The following is a 17,595-nucleotide window of genomic DNA, read 5'->3' as shown; positions in this document are numbered from 1 at the left end:
TATATAGTCAGATCAAAGAATTCTTTTTTTTTTTTTTATCAAATGATAAATATATAGATCAAAATGAACAATATACACCGGACATACCCGAGAAACAAAGTGCGAAGTACAAACTTCAGGCACCTAAGGTGTATAAATATTAATCAAAAGTATAGAACATTTACATAGTATTATTTTCAACTTAAAACATTAAAAGAGAAAAAAAGAGATGTAGGAATTTCATGTACGCATTTTTTAGTAAGTGCCGCCATCTAAATATGTGCATATATATACAGTGAACACCCTTGCAAGCAATGAAATCAGATAGCCCATGGCATGATTTTTGGCATTAACTGTCCTATTCATCAAATTGAAGTACCTCTTCCAAAACAAATTTTACAGCTGTAACAAAGAAAGCAGATATCTAAAACAAATTTTGGGTTGCTGCTCCCTGCTTTGTTCTGGTATATATGGAGGATAAAAACCTAAAAGACATGTCTCATCATGAAACGTAATGTCAAATTATGGGGCACTTATATATATATATATATGTATATGCTTACACAGAGTTGCAGTACTCCATTTCTTTCATTTCATAATAATAACTTTATGCCACAGATGTAGCATCCACTCAAACAGTTGGCTTCCCAGAACTTCTCATCACAAGTTGAAAACAGCACAAATTTTAGTCTTGTGAATCATCCAAGTAGTGAAACAACAAAACATCACAAAGTTGAGAGGCCTTCTCAGTTCTCAACATAATTTTGAGCAAGGGATTGATATTCAGGACTACCAAGATGCTAGAAGAGTTACCAGTTTTAGCATGAGTCTGAATTATCGCCTAGAATCTCTTATTTGGTTAGACACCAACTCTCAGGTCACAAAAACCATAGTAGTTTGTTATTTGAGGCCACTGGTATGTCAGCACAAACAAAAATTACAATTCATGGCCTCTTCAAAAGCATTCATGTTTTCCTACCCACACAAGTATTACAGATACAAATTTCCCATTCATGCCCACCAAAAGACTAGGAACACATCAACCTTAAAGCCGGGGAGCCAGGTGCACCGGCAACACAACCGCATTGTATGCACCAGGAAGACAATGAAGGAAGTGGCAGTATTTGGGCAGAGCTGAAAAACTTTGTACAAGCCTTCACCTTGCTTCCTACACCAGTTGCATTTCCTGCTTCCATTTCTTGAAGCCGCCAAATGTCCAAAGGATTCATCTGGACACATATCAACAATGGAAGCTGGACCAGCAGTAGTGGACAGAACAATGGCGGTTGGACCACTGTGACTTTAATATGTCTACAATGTACTACAAAATAAAAAATGCAGCATCTCAGGTAATGTCACCAATTTCAATAACATAACCAGGAAAGCAATGATTAAACTAAACAACCTTCTTTTTTTTTATCTGTTCTCATTTCTCACCTGTCCTGGGTTTGTTGTCGATGCATATTCGCTCCACTTCCCCCGTACAGCATCGACGGCAAAGTCACCTACCAAAAGAAAAAAATTGGGGGCAGAAAAAAGGTCAACAAAACCAGCAGATTAAGCATAAAAATAAATTTCTTTCGGTAAATGCCTCTTTCAACAAGAGAAGGCATTCGAGAAAGAATGATCATATGGAATGGCACATCGAAGTTAAGCCTATCATGATAAACAGAACCGATGGAAAATCGAGCAGCGAAACAAGACCTGTGCAAAAGACGGAACAAATATACGGATAAACAAGATACCCAACAATATTTTCACAGGCTTTCTTGAACCGTTCAGGCAATGGTGCATGTCACCCTCAAAAGTACTTCTGGCCAGCCATCAGATCCCACTTCTCGCCGTTGTCTCTCCCGCACCAGCCGGCCTCCGGATCCGTGGCAGCAAGCGGCCGATCGAGATTTTCAATCATTCGGAAACCCTAAAAGCTCTCTCTCCTTCAATTGCTGAAGAGCAAGCAGGAGGAAAAGATAATTAAAACAAATAGAATAACAATGGAAACGAACAAAAGTTGAAAAGCAACCTGAAGAAGAGAACAAGGTTTATAGAGGAGCAGACACCGCAAGCGAGGGATTCTGCAGTTGAACAACGGCTACAGCACAGCAGCCGATTCAATAGTTGGTGATGCAGCTGACGTCGTGCCGGAGGAAACCAAGTGATGAGGCTGGAGGAGGAATGCCTGTTTAACAAGAGAAGGAATTTCAAGAAAGAGGATTCATGTAGAACGGCGCGTCCTAACCAACCGCATCACTATCAACCATGCAGAACCAACGGAAAATCAAGCAGCGAAAGAAGACCTATGCAAAAGTCAGAACAAATATACAGATAACTAAGATACCCAGTAATATTTATCGCATGACTTCCACAAGCTTTCTTGAACCGTTCCGGCCACCGTGCAAGTGGCGCTCAAAGTACTTCTGGCCGGCCACCAGATCCCCCTTCTCGCCGTCGATTCTGCGGCGCCGGTCGGCTCCGGCTCCATGCCAGCTCTTCCTCTTTGTTTACCCTAGACAGCCGACGAATTGGTTTGACCTCTTCAGAAGCAAGCGATCGATCGTTCGCGATCTTCAATTATTCTGAAACCCTAAACTCTGTTCTTCATTTGCTGAAGAACAAGCAAGCGGAGAATACAATTAAACAAGTCCGAAAACAATTAGAAGAAGAATGGAAAGAAAGAAAGAAAGAAACTTACAACACCTTCTTATTCTTCTTCTACTTCTTCGGTCGATCGATTCGAAGAAATTGCTTTCGAAATTGAAAAGAAGATGAAACCCTCCCCCTTCCTTTGAAAACCCTAACCCTATTCTATAGTTTAAACTAGAGAAATGAGATACCTTGGACACCGACGAGACCTATATATATATATATATATAAGGAAATTTTTTTCTTAATTACGTTATTCTCCTTATTTTTTTGTCTATTCGCAGCAAGTGACTTATATTTTCGAAATTGTTCTAAGTACCCAACTCTTTTAATATTATATCGAACTCCCCCATACAAGAAGTCTTTGCTAGAATTCGACATAAATATTGTGCACCCTAGGTAAGTGGGTAAACTCATTAAAATAAACACAGAGTGAGAGAAAAACAAATGGGATTGCGCATGACTCAACGTAAATTGCTCTATTTCTCACACTCTCTCTCCTATTCTCCTTCTATCTCCGACAACCTCTCATCTACCAATGAATAGGGTATGTAATGACGAAAATAATGACAGTTAACGGTGGTTTAATATAGGATAAGGACTTGCTACGACAACGATTGGCTTGGGACGAAAAGGATGAGGGTTAAGGTTAATGGTGTTTCGTTAAATCGAACATCGAATTGCTAATGAACAATTCAACTCATTTGTAACTCTAACAAAGATAAAAAGAGAACAAATTTGAAGTTTTCGTATTCAATTATCAAAATGAAATTATTCATTAATTATAAGTTTACTAAATAGTTCCATGAGCTACTTTTTATTAGTTTTTACTCTATAATAAGAAATAAAAAAATAAAAACTTTAAAACCAGCTACTTTCACTGATAAATTTAAAATTGTTAAGTGAAACAAATCAAATAAAAGTAGAGATCACATGCGAACAACAAAAATATATATATATATTCATTGGATAATGATTCTGATCGGTACTAGAAACTAATTAGACAACATCCATAAATTAAAGCAATTAAATTTATATATTTTAGTCGAAGAACTTGGGGTCGTAGCCATTGCTGGAAGGATGATGTTGAATTCGACGAGATCATTGGACTTGAGCAGGTTCATGTACTCTTTGGCCCTACTGTCGTCAACCTCAAAGTAGGTCACGCCGCTTTGCTTCGGCAACCCTTGCTTTACCACGTTCTTCCTCTGGAAGTTGAAGAACACGAACCTCCTTAGGAACAGTGACGGGTTCAGCTTCTTTTTCACACCGCCACCCCAACTCCGCCATTTACCGACAACCGTGAGTTTGACGTAGAAAGGTATTGATGGCAAGAAGTGGGAGTCAGTGGACTTGTTGAGGAGTTTGAGACCCTAGAAGGTGGGTGCAGAAAACAAGGCAGAGGCCACGGCAGAAGAATGGAGCTTTGGAAAAAGAATGAAGATGAAGATGAGATAGTGAACGAAAAATATCAAGAAGAGGATATATGTTTGTTTGGTATTTGTAAAGCAGAGTCTGGAGAGAGAGTCACCACTAGTGAAGGGACGCCAGAGGTGAAGGGCAATTCTCCGACTACAACAGGAGACGAACAACACGCTGGAGGTGGAAAGACACCGCTGGTGGAGAAGTCGTCACTGGAGGTGGAGGGATAATGCGAGAGAGAGTGTGTTGTGTGAAAAAGAGTAAGAGGAGAATAAATGGATCAACTTATATTGGGCCTGCACGCAATTTCATTTGCCCCTCTCTTCTCTATCTGTTTAATTTAACTGTGGGTAAAATTAGCCACGAGTAAATGGGGTGCATAAAATTGCACTCCCCAACACAAAGACAATCAATCCTTGAAACAGTAGGCAGCCTTTGAAATCAAAAAAATCAAACTGACGCAACACAGATGGCACAGAAAAATGAAGGATGAAAACAGCGCTTTCTATATGAATGGATATAAGATTTCTTACAAGTACACGAGGCTACATTAAATGGGCTATCCCATTTTATACCTTGGCAAGATGAACCTTTTATGGGCTTTGAATATATCAGGAAAAAGAAAAGAAAGAAAATATGGGCTTAAAGGCAAATTTATTCCAGAAAGGGAAAAATACAAGACCATAAAAGTACAACTTCTTGCATGTCATTGTCAATTAAAAAAAGCCCATTAAAGGCTATAAGCTAAAGAAAGAGAAACTTGTCAACAAGAAGCAACCTGAAGAAGAGAACAAGGTTTATAGAGGAGACACCGCAAGCGAGAGATTCTGCAGCTGCACAACGGCTACAGCACAGCAGCCGATTCAATAGTTGCTGATGCAGCTGAGGTTGTGTCGGAGGAAACCAAGTAATGAGGCTGGAGGAGGGAGGGACAGACAGCCAAAGAAAGCGGTGGTAGCAAAGAGGCACCTCACGTAAAATTCTGTTGGGTGGGGGCGAAAATAGTAGCAGCAAAGGAGAGCAGTTGATGTTGATGGTTGGCACTAAGGACACTTGGAGAATGCTAGTTTTGCTGTTGGCGCAGCATCATTTTCATCTCAACCAACCACGTCATGGTGATGACATCCGTCGAAGTGGGTATAAATCCAAATGCAGTGGTGAAGAAGCAACATAGAGCAACTTCTGTTCCTATTCACAAATTATTCCAAATTACAACATACACTAATTGCAAAATCTCCTGTAAGTACTTCCAGTTAGTAGGTCAAGGGAGTTGCTAAGAAATTACTGTGTACCATGCAGAATCTGTTAATTCACAGAGAAAATCCAAGAAATGAGAACTGCAGGTTTGGCTGTGTTGGACTCACCTCAATTTACCAGAAAGTATGGAGAAGCTGCTGTTTCCTTCCAGGCTGAACGAAAGCCAAGAGGGAGTCTCCACCATCCCCGCTGACATTAGAAGCTTAAATTTGTCAAATTAAACTTAAATAACGAACAAGTACAGAAGGAAGTGTGGCTTTTAAGCATTCACAAACCCTAATCTGGGAAACCATAACATCCAGCAAGGACAATGGCAAAGTAAATTATGGACTTTGATGGGCTGGAATGGATCATGAATCGGATTCATAATTTTCTCTTGCCTTCCCCTGGCCACTGGTCAGGTTTGAGAAACGCTGAACAGAGAAAAACACCCAACATGGAAGACAACACACAAAAAAAAAACCTACACCACCGGTTGAGGTGGAAAAGATCAAAGGAAGGGGACGGTCCAGGCAGACTGAAATGGGAAGATGTCTGCCATTGCCATTACTGTCAAAACCAATACCTCCCCTACCGGTGCATCCACCAACTATGGAGGATACAACGATTTCCACAGGCTTTCTTCAACTGCTCCGCCCACCGTGCATGTGGCACTCAGAACACTTTTGGTCATCAGATCCCACATCTTGCCATCAGTTGTCCGGCACCAGGAATATAGTGAAGGAAGTGGCAGTTCCCCATAATAACCAGCAAAGTTGAAAAACTTCATACTTGGCATCAATTTGCTTCCTAAACCAGTTGATAGGCAGTCCATTTCTTGTTTGCACTTCTTCAAGCCACCATTAGGGTGCCTAGTTCCCTAGCAAGCGTACGTTGCAGTTAATTACAGGTCAATAGAGATCCGAACAACAAATCAAGACATAACCAGCAACCAAAGATTTAAAGAGAGCAAAAGGATAAAAATAAACAAAAACAAAAAGCCTACAGCAGATCCAAATATGGAGGCAAAAACCCTAATACAGTTTTGCAAAGACCGCTTGAGAGAGAGCGAGAGAGAGAGAGAGCAGGTAGCATGAATCTTATTTGTTTGACCTGGAAAGAAGCAAATAGTGAAGTAAAAAAGAAGAACGAAAGACACCTATCACTGTTTTACAAGATGCATTTAAGAACAATTTATTTCGATAACCACAAAAAATCTAGCACATGCAATATTGGCACCTTTAACATAATTGTATATTCCATGTTATTTACCCTTTTGTTCCATGTAAAACAAATCATTTGAAAACAAAATATAAGGGAACAAAAAGGGTAAAATAATAAAACAGCAATAATTGTAGAATGGAATACGTTGGCGTAAATCACATTAACGGAAAGTACCCCAACAAAATAGAGTAGCATCTTTTCAAGCATTTGCATCAAATAAATTTAACAACTGAAAATAATGAACATGTGAAAATAGGGGGAAACTGTGCTAGATATGGATTGTCTACCAGAAAAAAGTAAAAACACCTAGATCAGCCTTACAAATGAACAAGAACATGAAAGTGTGGAAAGAAAATTAGGGAATGCTTCATTGGGTTCAATGGTATCGCCTTTATCCAACACACACACACACACAGACTAGCCAGGTAGGATTTGCATGTAGACAAATTTGCAGTCAAAACATATAGCAATGAGTTTCAACTCCCAACAAATGGCATAACAGATTACACAAGTTCCCATGTGTGCGGAAATCCAGGAAGAAGAGCAAATCACCACACATACATAGACATTCACTTCTTGAGCAAAACAGAGACATACAGATCAAACAAACAAGCTAGAAGAGTTATCAGTTTTTACCGAGTGGGATCTACATCGCCTGGAATGTCTGTGCCAATCCAGAGAGCTGAAAACAGAATGACACTTTCTGTGGTTGCATGAAACAAGAAAAATGCAGGACTACAAAAATTAGTCAACAAAGGAAACACTGACCCACGTGCCCATGCATGCATCAAAGGTTCACTTGGAATAGGATCTGCCATTACCTAAGAAAGCCAATAAACTTGTAAAAATCAATATTCACTGATAATAAAAGAGGCAGAGACCTGATTGTAAGTATCCAAACCAAATAATAGACAGAGCAGAAAGCACAACTAACACAACACAGCACTAAAAAAGTGTAGGCAACCCAATGTAACATGTTTGGTCCATAACAGACTTCAAAGAAATGCTGGGAGCAACTGTGCCCACAAAATCAACAAATTCTGCAAGCAATGGGTTAAGAGAATCCATGAGAACAAAAATGTAGAATGACAGACACGACTAAAAGAGATGGTGAAATGGCGTTAGGGGAGAGAGACTTTTACATGTGAGTAAATGGTGCCATGCACAAGAATAAATTTAAGAAAACCCCAAAGATCAACCACCACGTGGCATCCATAATTGTTTTCCCATTCTGACACGCACAATAAAGCATCCGTTGCTTCTGGATTCCGTTGTAAAAGGAAGATAACAAAAACAACTGGAATGCAAACCATTCCAGTACCAACAGAAAGGTTAGTGTTACTGACTCACAAAATGTTCAAGTTTTTACTTGAGATCTTCATAAGCCAACTGTTAAGTTGCAACTGCTTAGTCCCCAGTAATGAATGCGACTGGGTATCCAAATTGACTGATATAAACTAAAAACAGTCTAATCAAGTTAGAGAAAATAGCAACTTCCATTTCTCCCTTGTCAAGATGAATTGTTTTTAGATAAGGCTACAATAAATTTGCTAAACATTGTGTTTTTTCTCCCTTGTCAAGATGAATTGTTTATGGGCTTTGCACATATCAGAATAAACAAGAAATATGGGCTTAAATGCAAATTACTCCAAAAGGAAAAGTTACAGGTCTGTAAAAGTAAAAACTCGTTCTATGTCACTATCAATTAAAAAAATGCCCATAGAGAGCTATGAGCCAACAAAACAAAAATTCTTGTCAAAGATTGATGCAACTTGTTATCCTATTAACAAATCATTGCAAATTACAACATGTAATAATTACAATTTCTCCTGTAAGCACTTTAATTAGTAGGCCACAGGGAATGCCACAATTAAAGACTATAATTGAGTGTTAATTTTAGTAATAAATAGCATGAAAGTAAAATCAAAGCAAGTTAACTTGAGAAACAATTTCACAGGCTTAAATACTTTAACAGATAAAACTGAAGTCATTCAATACTTTTCGCGCACAGCCATTGTATCATGGTTGCAGGAATATTCCTTTCTGCATTATGTACCGCAGCTACAAGGCCAGAAATAGAGTACATAAAGACAAGAAGCAATTTCGTTGTATGTGTCTGTTGTATGCTGAGGTGATCAACACATGTTTCATTTGCTCCTTCAATCAGTGTTACAAAAGTTGAAAAGCGTGTTCTTTACCTCAGCATCACAAACAACCAAAGATAGGAAAAACATTTAGCACTTCTTATATTTGAAAATTATGGAGCATTTCTATAACCATATCTTAACTACACTGCTTATTTATGAAATACTTGCTCTTACTGAAAAACTGATCTTTTATCCTGGAATTCTATCATTGGATCCCTAATCTAGAGTTTAGTGGCCCATAGATTCCCATTCGGAAATCACAGCAATCTTAATGGCACAACACAAGTCTTTCAAGACAATTTAAAGCTTTTTACAGTAATTTTTTTGGGATGGCTAATAAATGAGCACTAATTTCAATAACCAACAGAATAAAAGTAAAATCAAAGCCGATAAAATAACCAACTTCAGCACAAGTTCATAGAACTTGTCCATCCAATAATTATTATAGCAAAGTACCAATAGTATGTACCTTTTCTTGGGCCAACTCATACGCTGGCAGCTTTCCATCACCCCCAGCAACCAATCAGCATCCGCAGCAGAATCCATGGCATTCTCAGGCAACTGGCGACAGTCCCTGCCAGGTGTCTTCAGTATAGACCCATCCTTAGAGAGAGAGTGGGCATATAAGATTTGCAGGTGGATAATTCTGACCATGCACCATGCGTAGATCAAAATGATGAATGATATTAGTGTCACTTTGACCATTTTTGCAAGAGTGTAAACAGAAACCGAATTCTAATACACTTGTGTCATGAAATGGAATTTCTCCTGTCCAATTGAATGCTAATCAACTTGAGAAGTTGTTGGCACAAATGGGTGTCTTGACACCTTGTAAGAAGGTTTGAAAAGAGCATTTCCTGTTCTTTTCTTTCTACCGCTTTGAGTGATTGTGGTATTTTAACTTTCATGTTTTTTCTTTTAAAGAATAAGAGAAAAGTGAATCTGCATTGTAACACTTTCTTCTTTACCCTTGCAAGCCAAGCACATATAAGTACATTATAAATCAATTGAAAAGACAAATCCCATATGTTTACACTAAAACACAAGTCACATACAAACAAATTTGGTACAAATTTCATATCTTCCTACCCGCATAAACTATAGATACAAATTTCCCATTCATGGCCAAAGAAGAGTTAAGACAGACACCAACTATGAAATCTCACTGTCAATAAGAATTAACTTTATAACCAACAGGAACATAGTGAAGGAGGTGGTGGTTTTCCGAAACTAGCCAGCACTGCTGAAAAACTTTGTGCACGGCTTGGATTTGCTGCCTATACCAGCTGGAAAGGACTCCTCTGTTTCCAGCTTGGACTTCTTCAAGCCTCACTCGTGCTGATGCCCAGGCTCATCGGATCAGATGCAGAGAGAACACACACGGCTCGCCCACTCTGAGCCAAGGACTTAACTACTTGTACAATATCCTACAGAATAAAAAAATGAGCATCTCACGTAAGATCACCAATTTCATTAACAAAACCAGTAGCGAGAGACGGTGACAAAACTAAACAACCTTATTTTATATATCTATTCTTACCACTCCTGGCTTCCCCGTCAATGCATTAAGGAGTGAGCCATTCCTTCTGCCTTCTCCACGCCAAAGCCATCTACACGAAAATAAATTTTAGGGGCAAGATAAGAGGCCAACAAGTCAAGTGATTAAGCATCAAAATAAAATTGTTTCAGTAAATGCCCATTCAACAAGAGGAGGAATTTCAAGAGAAAGTGGAATCGACATCGAAGTTAAGCCTATCATAATAAACCGAGCAGAAACAATGGAAAATCATGAAGCCAAAGGAGACCTATGCAAAACTCAGAACAAATATATGGATAACCAAGATACCGGGCAATAACTTAAAAAAAAAAACAAAAAAAGAAGAAGAAGATACCGGGCAATAGTTCTCAGTTGATTCCACATGCTTTCTTGAACTGTTCCGGCCACGGTGCACGTGGCGCTCAAAGTACTTCTGTACGGGCTCCGGATCCATGGCATCAAGCTCCCATTTGAGACTTTCGATCATTCTGAAACCCTAAACTCTCTCTCCTTCACTTGCTGAAGAACCAGCAAGAGGAGAATACAATTAAAACAAGTCAAAAAAAAAAAAAAAAAGGGAAACAACAAAAGAAAGAAATCTACAACACCTTATTCTCCTTCGTCTTTTTCTTCTTCAGCCAATGCGAAGGAAACGATCTGACCCCGAACCCGAAACTCTCCTCTCCTTCTTTGTTTGGTTTTAACCTAGAAAGAACGATATTTTAGTCTAGACACCGTAAATTCCCTGAAACCCTAAATTCGAAGGAATTGCGGTCGATCTTGTTTTTTAAGCATTCTGAAACCTTAATTTCACTGAAAAGCAAGAGGAGAAGGCAATTAAACGAAATCCGAACACAATTATGGTGCGTTTGATTGCAAGGGTGGAATTTGAGTGGAAAGAAAATGAATTTCAGATAATTAAATTACAGGGAAAATGAATTCCTAGAAATTAAAAGTTTAAGATGTTTGATTAGTATAATTTTTTACCTAAAAATGATGTTATTTTTATAATCTTTTAGTGTTTGATTGGTAATATTTTTCATAGAATTTGATTATTTTTCTGGTATTTCGTGTTTGATAGGTATTATTTTTCATGAAAAATGACACATTTTTCATGAAATTCAATGATGAAAATATATTAAAAAATATTAAATCATGTAAAAAAATTAAAATAATAATATATATTTTAAATTATTTTCTCAAAAATAAAACTACAAAATTATTTTTTTTATTTTTTAAAAAAATAATTTATATATAATTTTTGACATATTCACTTTTCATATATTTATATTTATTAATTATTAAATTTTTAATATATTCATTTTCTATACGTATATTATGTTATTTATATATTTATATTTATTAAATCAACCGCCCCCAGCGGCTCACCTCCATTTTCCAATTCCTTGGAAAATTCCATCTCCTACCCCCAAAAGCCCTTCACGTGACTATTGCAAGGAAAATATTTTTTTTAGAAAAAAATGGCTATCAAACAATGCATAAGTTAAAAATTAGATAGAAAATTTACCTTTTCCATGAAAAAAAATACTATCAAACACACCTTTAGAGATAAATTTATAACACCTTCTTCTTCAACCGATTGAAGCAAATTCTGGACGCTCGGGGACAGTGAACGAACTGCTGTGACCCCGAAATTCTTAGAACAAGAAGGGAATCAGAGAATGAAAGAAGTTTACAACACCGTCGTCTTCGTCGCGGATGCAGATTCCTCGGGCTCAAAGGGGAGAGAAGATTTTGGAACCCTAATCTCTTTCTCTCTCCTTTGTTTGCTCGAACTGGACTCCCGATACCGGAATATATAGGGAAAAGCAAAATTTTTACTTAATTACGCTAACTCCCTAAATTTTGGCCTATTCTGACCGGGACTCATATTTTTTTTTCCAAATTACAGTAAGTACCTCACCTTTCAAATATTATATCAAATTTTATCATTGTACGAGAGTTCTTTATTTTATGAACTTAGGTTAACTAAATACAACACATTATAAACTTGGAAGGGAGTAATGTCGTAACTCACTTTATAAAAGAGTTTGAATTGTTTATTTATGAGTTTTGTTAAAATGCGTTTATTATTAACTCAAAACATCTGATAAAAGTTTTATCAATTATATAATGAATAATTGGAATAAATTAGACTAATATTATAAAACCAACTCAAAAAAAAAAGAAATCACATATATTTATGCTAAAATATGTCTAAAAATTTATATTTAATTTGGAGAAAACAATTAAAAAAAGCTAAACTTTCAATTTATATTTAATTTTAAAATAAATTTTTATTTTTTAATAACATAATTAATTTTTTCCCACCCACATGAACTTTATAAATACAAATTTCTCATTCAAAAGATTTCACGATTTATAAAAAATTAACTTTTATATATCCATAAAAAATAGATCAGTGTAGGAAAATATCTGTTTTCACAACCAGCTGTGCCGAAAACATTTTGCATGGCTTGGATTTGTTACCCATACTAATTGAAAAAGACTCATTCAGATCTTTTCAAGCCACCACTAATAAGTAGTCTTGACACCATCTCTTATATTATCAAAATTACTGTAATACCGACCCCAAGCATAATTCTGCTGGTAAAGGAAGAACCTAGGATGATGCTTTTTGGGCCCCAGGTTTTGTGTACGAACCCTAACAAGGGAAGAAACTCAGCAATCAAAACGATCCTGAAAGTTAAAAACCGCTTGCAACCCTCACGTTTGCAACAAGACTAGGAATCAAACTGGCTGTTGAATTCTCTAATTTACATCTCCTGCTGATATTGTAAGGCCGAATAACAAAAGACGCTCATAAAGGTGCGTTAACCAAAAAAAAATTACTATAATACCTCCATCTAACTTTTGACACAAGGGTAAAAGGTGAGTTAGGACGAGGTCCAACTCTCCCAAGAAACGTAGAGCGTAATTTTGACACAAGTTATCTAAAAAAAAAAAAGAAAAATACTGTTAAGTACTGATAAAAAAATTATTTTAAGTATCTTACTTTTTTAATATTATTTCAAATTCTCCCTCCATCTAAGGTGCTGGAGATTTAATTATATATATATAATTAATGTTATTACATAGTGAAAACAATAAAAAAAACTTTTAAAAATTATTAAACTATTTTTTATTATATTTTTTGTTAATAACTAAACACAGTGAAGTAACTTATCTGCTGAAGAACAAGCAAATGGAGAATACAATTAAACATGTCCCAAAACAATTAGAACAAGAATGGGAAGAAACAAAGAAACTTACAACACCTTTTTATTTTTTATTTTTTTTGCACACCACTACTTCAATTACAAAACAATCGCACACAAAGCAAGGCCAATAATCCACAGCCCAAAGCAACCAATAGACCAAACCACACTCCCTCCCAACTACCCGACACAAGGACAATCATAACCTCAAACGGCACCAAACGCATTCTACTTACTGAACAAGAGCAAAGGGAAACGGCAGTTTTGAACAATTTGAAAGAGAGAAATTCTATACAACAGGAGTGATAATCTAAACCAAATTCAGTCAAGTCACCTACAGATAAATTTTATACAAATTTCATATTTTTCTACCCGCATAAAGTGTGGATACAAATTTCCCATTCATGGCCCCACCCAAAAGTTAGATAGATACCAACTCTTGAGATTTCACCTGATGAGCTTTACATGAACCAGGAACATAGTGTAGGGAAGCAACTGTTTCTCCTCCCCTAAATGGAGCCAGCTGCGCTGAGCACTTATGTGCATGGCTTGGATTTGCTGCCCATAGTTGGAAGGGACTCCGCTGGACTTCTTCAAACCACCATTAGTGCTAATGCACAGCGCCATGCCTATCTCCCTGCAAGTATCCATACCAGTTAAATACAGATTGACCGAGATCCAAGCGGGCTAATCAAGACGTCAATCAATAAACAAATATTTTAGGTACAGAACCAAAGTCCCCTTAAAAATAGGTGGAAATCAAAGCCTGCTGCAAAGATCCAAAACCCTCAAAAAAATTGTTTTTTTTTTGTTTTATTATTTATTATTATTATTATTATTTTTTTATTTTTTTTGGGGTGGGGGGGGGGGGGGGGGGGGGGGGGGTTTACTTGACCTAGAAATAAGCCTACGGTTTAGCAAAAAAGCAGCAAAAAAAAAAGAAGTCTTATCATTTCATAGTATGCATTACAAGGAAAGGTTATGGTGCATGCAATATTGGCAACTTTCATATATTTCTATATTCCGCGTTCCTTCTCTCATTTTGTTCCCCGTAAAACATTCATCTGAAAATGAAATATAAAATTACAGAGTTAAATAATTACACAACCACCTTCTGGATTACGCTGTAAATGCAACTACAATAAAGAGTACAACTGGAATGGAAAACGTGGCAGTACAGTCGGACATAAATACAAATTAGAACATACAATAATTGCACTTTATCCTACAAGTGCTTTGTATTAGAAGGTCAAGGGCATAGCACAACTAAAGACTATATTTAAGAGTTACTCCAATGATAAAATTGAAGTAGCTCTATATTTAGAGCAAGCAAGTTACAGAAAGGCCAAAAAGGTGAATGAGTAAACAAATCCCAGCCAAGAAAGTGAAATTAGGATTTTCAATATATCTAAAGGAGAAAAAAACCATAAATAGTGACAAGCCTAAGCAAGAGGAAGATGGACTACACAAGAAAGAAAGGGAATGCAATCAAGAGCTAAAGTGAGAAAGACACGTGGAGCTTTCAGTTCATGTAGATTTTTTTTTTTTTAATGGGAGACCAGTGAATTAAGTTAATTCTCTGAAAGGTGCCCATGACCCCAGACCTATTGAATAAAACATCAACTTAATGTAGCAGTCTCACACATACATCTAGATATAGCCAATATCAGTTCAGTTCTTACAGCCCTCAAAATTTTATGTAATTTATGTTTGAGTTGATTTAGTAATTTTACCTGAAATACAAAGGCCCACATGGGTCGAATCATTCCTCTGAAATGATGGACAAGACAAAAAAATAAAAATAAAAAACATAAACGATCCCCATTTCTATGATGCCAAATAAAAAAAAAGAATATGAAAAATCGTTTCACCTGAAAATCAACGGTGAACTTGATTTGTGTACACACACAACTGCAACCTTCACCAAAGTTGAGTTTCAAAAGGACATCATATGGCTTTGCGGTCCTCCCTGTCCTCTGAATGTATGAATACAGTCAGTATCATATGAAGTGAACAAAAGAGAAGGAAAACATACAATGTAAAACTTAACCACAACCTGCTCAAGTAAATGAATAACACAGACTATCTAACAACGGAACAATAAGAATACTATACAAACCATATTGCATGAACCTAGCTGGCAGTGCAGACAAAGAACAGACGAGGATCAAGTGGTTTAACCCATTGATGAAGACATGCAATGCATGATAAAGAGACTCAAGTGATCAATCCAACTGATTCTGCATGCATGCTCACACTCAAATCTCAAAGCAACACAGATTTAGGGAAAGGTTAAGATGGATTCAGGATAGGAAGAACTTGCTTACAAAATGATCTACACAAACTTGTGTTCTATTCATACCATGTTCACCCATCCTGTGATGATGCTAAAGGATTGCCAAGCTCCTACTCTCCACAGGAAAGATGACTTTGTCACCCAACTTGAAGGCTTGCAGCCCTCTGCAGGATTATATTTGTTGCCCATCCGTGCCTGAACAGCAGGAGGAGAAGACATGCTGGACATGGGAGGAAGTGGCAGATTCATCATCAGTGCGAATGCGATCTCATTGTATCCACCAGAACCATAGTGAAGGAACTGGCAGTTCTCCCATGATAACAACCTGAAGTGTTGGAGAAGTACATGCTTGGCACCAATTTGCTTCCTAGACCAGTTGACTGTCCATCTTTAGCTTGGACTTCTTCAAAGCTGCCATCCGCTTTGATGCCAGCTTCATGCCTAGCTCTCTAGCGAGTATCCAAAGCAAAGTAAATACCGAGCAGCAGATATTCAAACAAAGAATCAAGGCATCGACCAACAACCAAAGAATTTATACAAGTAAAGAAATAAACGAAAAGCCCCTTGAAACTAGATGCAAATCAAATCTTAAGCAGATCCAAAGATGGAGACAAAAACCCAAACACTGTTTTGGAAAGACTGGCACACAAGAGAGAGAGAGAGAGAGAGAGAGAGAGGAGAATCTTACTTGTTTGACCTTGAAGAAGCAAATAGAATAGAAATAATGACGAAAGAGAGAAGCCTATCATTATTTTAGAAGACACATTTTAAGAACAATTTATTTCCCTGGAAACCACAAAAACTCTGGCGCATGCAGTATTGGCAACTTCGATTTATTTCTATATTCCATGTTCGTTATTTACCATTTTGTTCCATGTAAGACATTTCACTTGAAAACAAAATATAAGAGAACAAAAAGAATAAACTAATAAAATGGCCGCATTTGGATTCTGTTGTAAATGCAAGTAAGATAAACAAGTATAAAGTAATGTAGATAAGACATGTAGCATGTAGTCAATTTGCAGTCAGGCATAGAGCAATGAGGTCGAACTCCCCATAATCCAATAACTCATCATGTACACTCCCATGTGCCCAGAAATCCAGGAAGAAGAATAAATCACAATAGATAGATAATGTTAAAACGGGAGGTGCTATGGCACACACCAAGAGAGGGTGAATTGGATATTTTAAAACTCTTGATAGAACTTGAAAACTTTTTGATCCAATTGAGGTTTTAGTGATTTAAAACATAGAACATATGAAATGACAAATGTAAAACAACAAGAATAAATGACACAAAGAATTTATAGTGGTTCGGCTTAAACCAAGCCTAATCCACTACCTTAGCTCCCACTAAGGATTTTGAACCAATTCACTAAAACCTCCTACTTACACAAGTAGGCCCTCTAACTACACAAGCTAGGAAATACAACCTCCTACTTAAACCAAGTAGACCCTCTAGCTACACAAGCTAGGAAATACAAGAAGTGTACAATTGGAGAGGATCTAAGAGATGAATCTCTTAGTTACAATGTCTCTCAAAAATGATACAAGGCTTGAATGAAATAATACAAGTTAAAATCAAAGCCTTGAAGAGAGAAAATTAAAGCACAGACATATAAATACAAATGTGTATACGATGTAAGCTCAACTCATTTCCTTTCCACCATTGGTCTTCTCTTGATCATCCATGACTTGTATTTATAAGCTTCAAAGAGATTGAAGAGAAATGTAGCCATTTGTGACCATTGGAGTTTGAAAAACTGCCGTTGGAAACTTTCTGCAAAAGATATAGTCGACAGAAAAAATGCATAGTCGACTATTTCATCAAATAAAGCTGAGCATAGTTGACAGACAGAAAATGATAGTCGACTATTTCTAACACAAAAATCC

General features: G+C 37.0%; 1 protein-coding gene and 1 long non-coding RNA gene across 3 annotated transcripts in view; both read right to left on the bottom strand.

The window, feature by feature from the left end:
* Positions 1 to 729: 729 nt before the first annotated feature.
* Positions 730 to 11,025, bottom strand: LOC127794310 (uncharacterized). Its single transcript, XR_008021636.1, has 6 exons — positions 10,797 to 11,025; positions 10,544 to 10,707; positions 10,192 to 10,261; positions 4,823 to 10,078; positions 1,417 to 1,925; positions 730 to 1,300 (listed from the first exon to the last, which is right to left on the bottom strand). It is a non-coding gene; the product is annotated as an uncharacterized LOC127794310 (long non-coding RNA).
* Positions 11,026 to 13,496: 2,471 nt separating this feature from the next.
* The window catches only part of LOC127794304 (uncharacterized), a 72,275-nt gene continuing 68,176 nt past the window's right edge, over positions 13,497 to 17,595 (bottom strand). For both annotated transcript variants that reach the window (XM_052325291.1, XM_052325290.1), the window contains exon 5: positions 13,497 to 14,043. In XM_052325291.1, the coding sequence (XP_052181251.1) occupies positions 14,036 to 14,043 (8 nt within the window). In that variant the 3' untranslated portion in view covers positions 13,497 to 14,035. The remainder of the gene's footprint in view (positions 14,044 to 17,595) is intronic.

This window comes from Diospyros lotus, chromosome 2, assembly GCF_014633365.1.
Source record: "Diospyros lotus cultivar Yz01 chromosome 2, ASM1463336v1, whole genome shotgun sequence".
Lineage (NCBI taxonomy): Eukaryota > Viridiplantae > Streptophyta > Magnoliopsida > Ericales > Ebenaceae > Diospyros > Diospyros lotus.
This window is presented reverse-complemented; position numbering and strand designations above follow the sequence as displayed.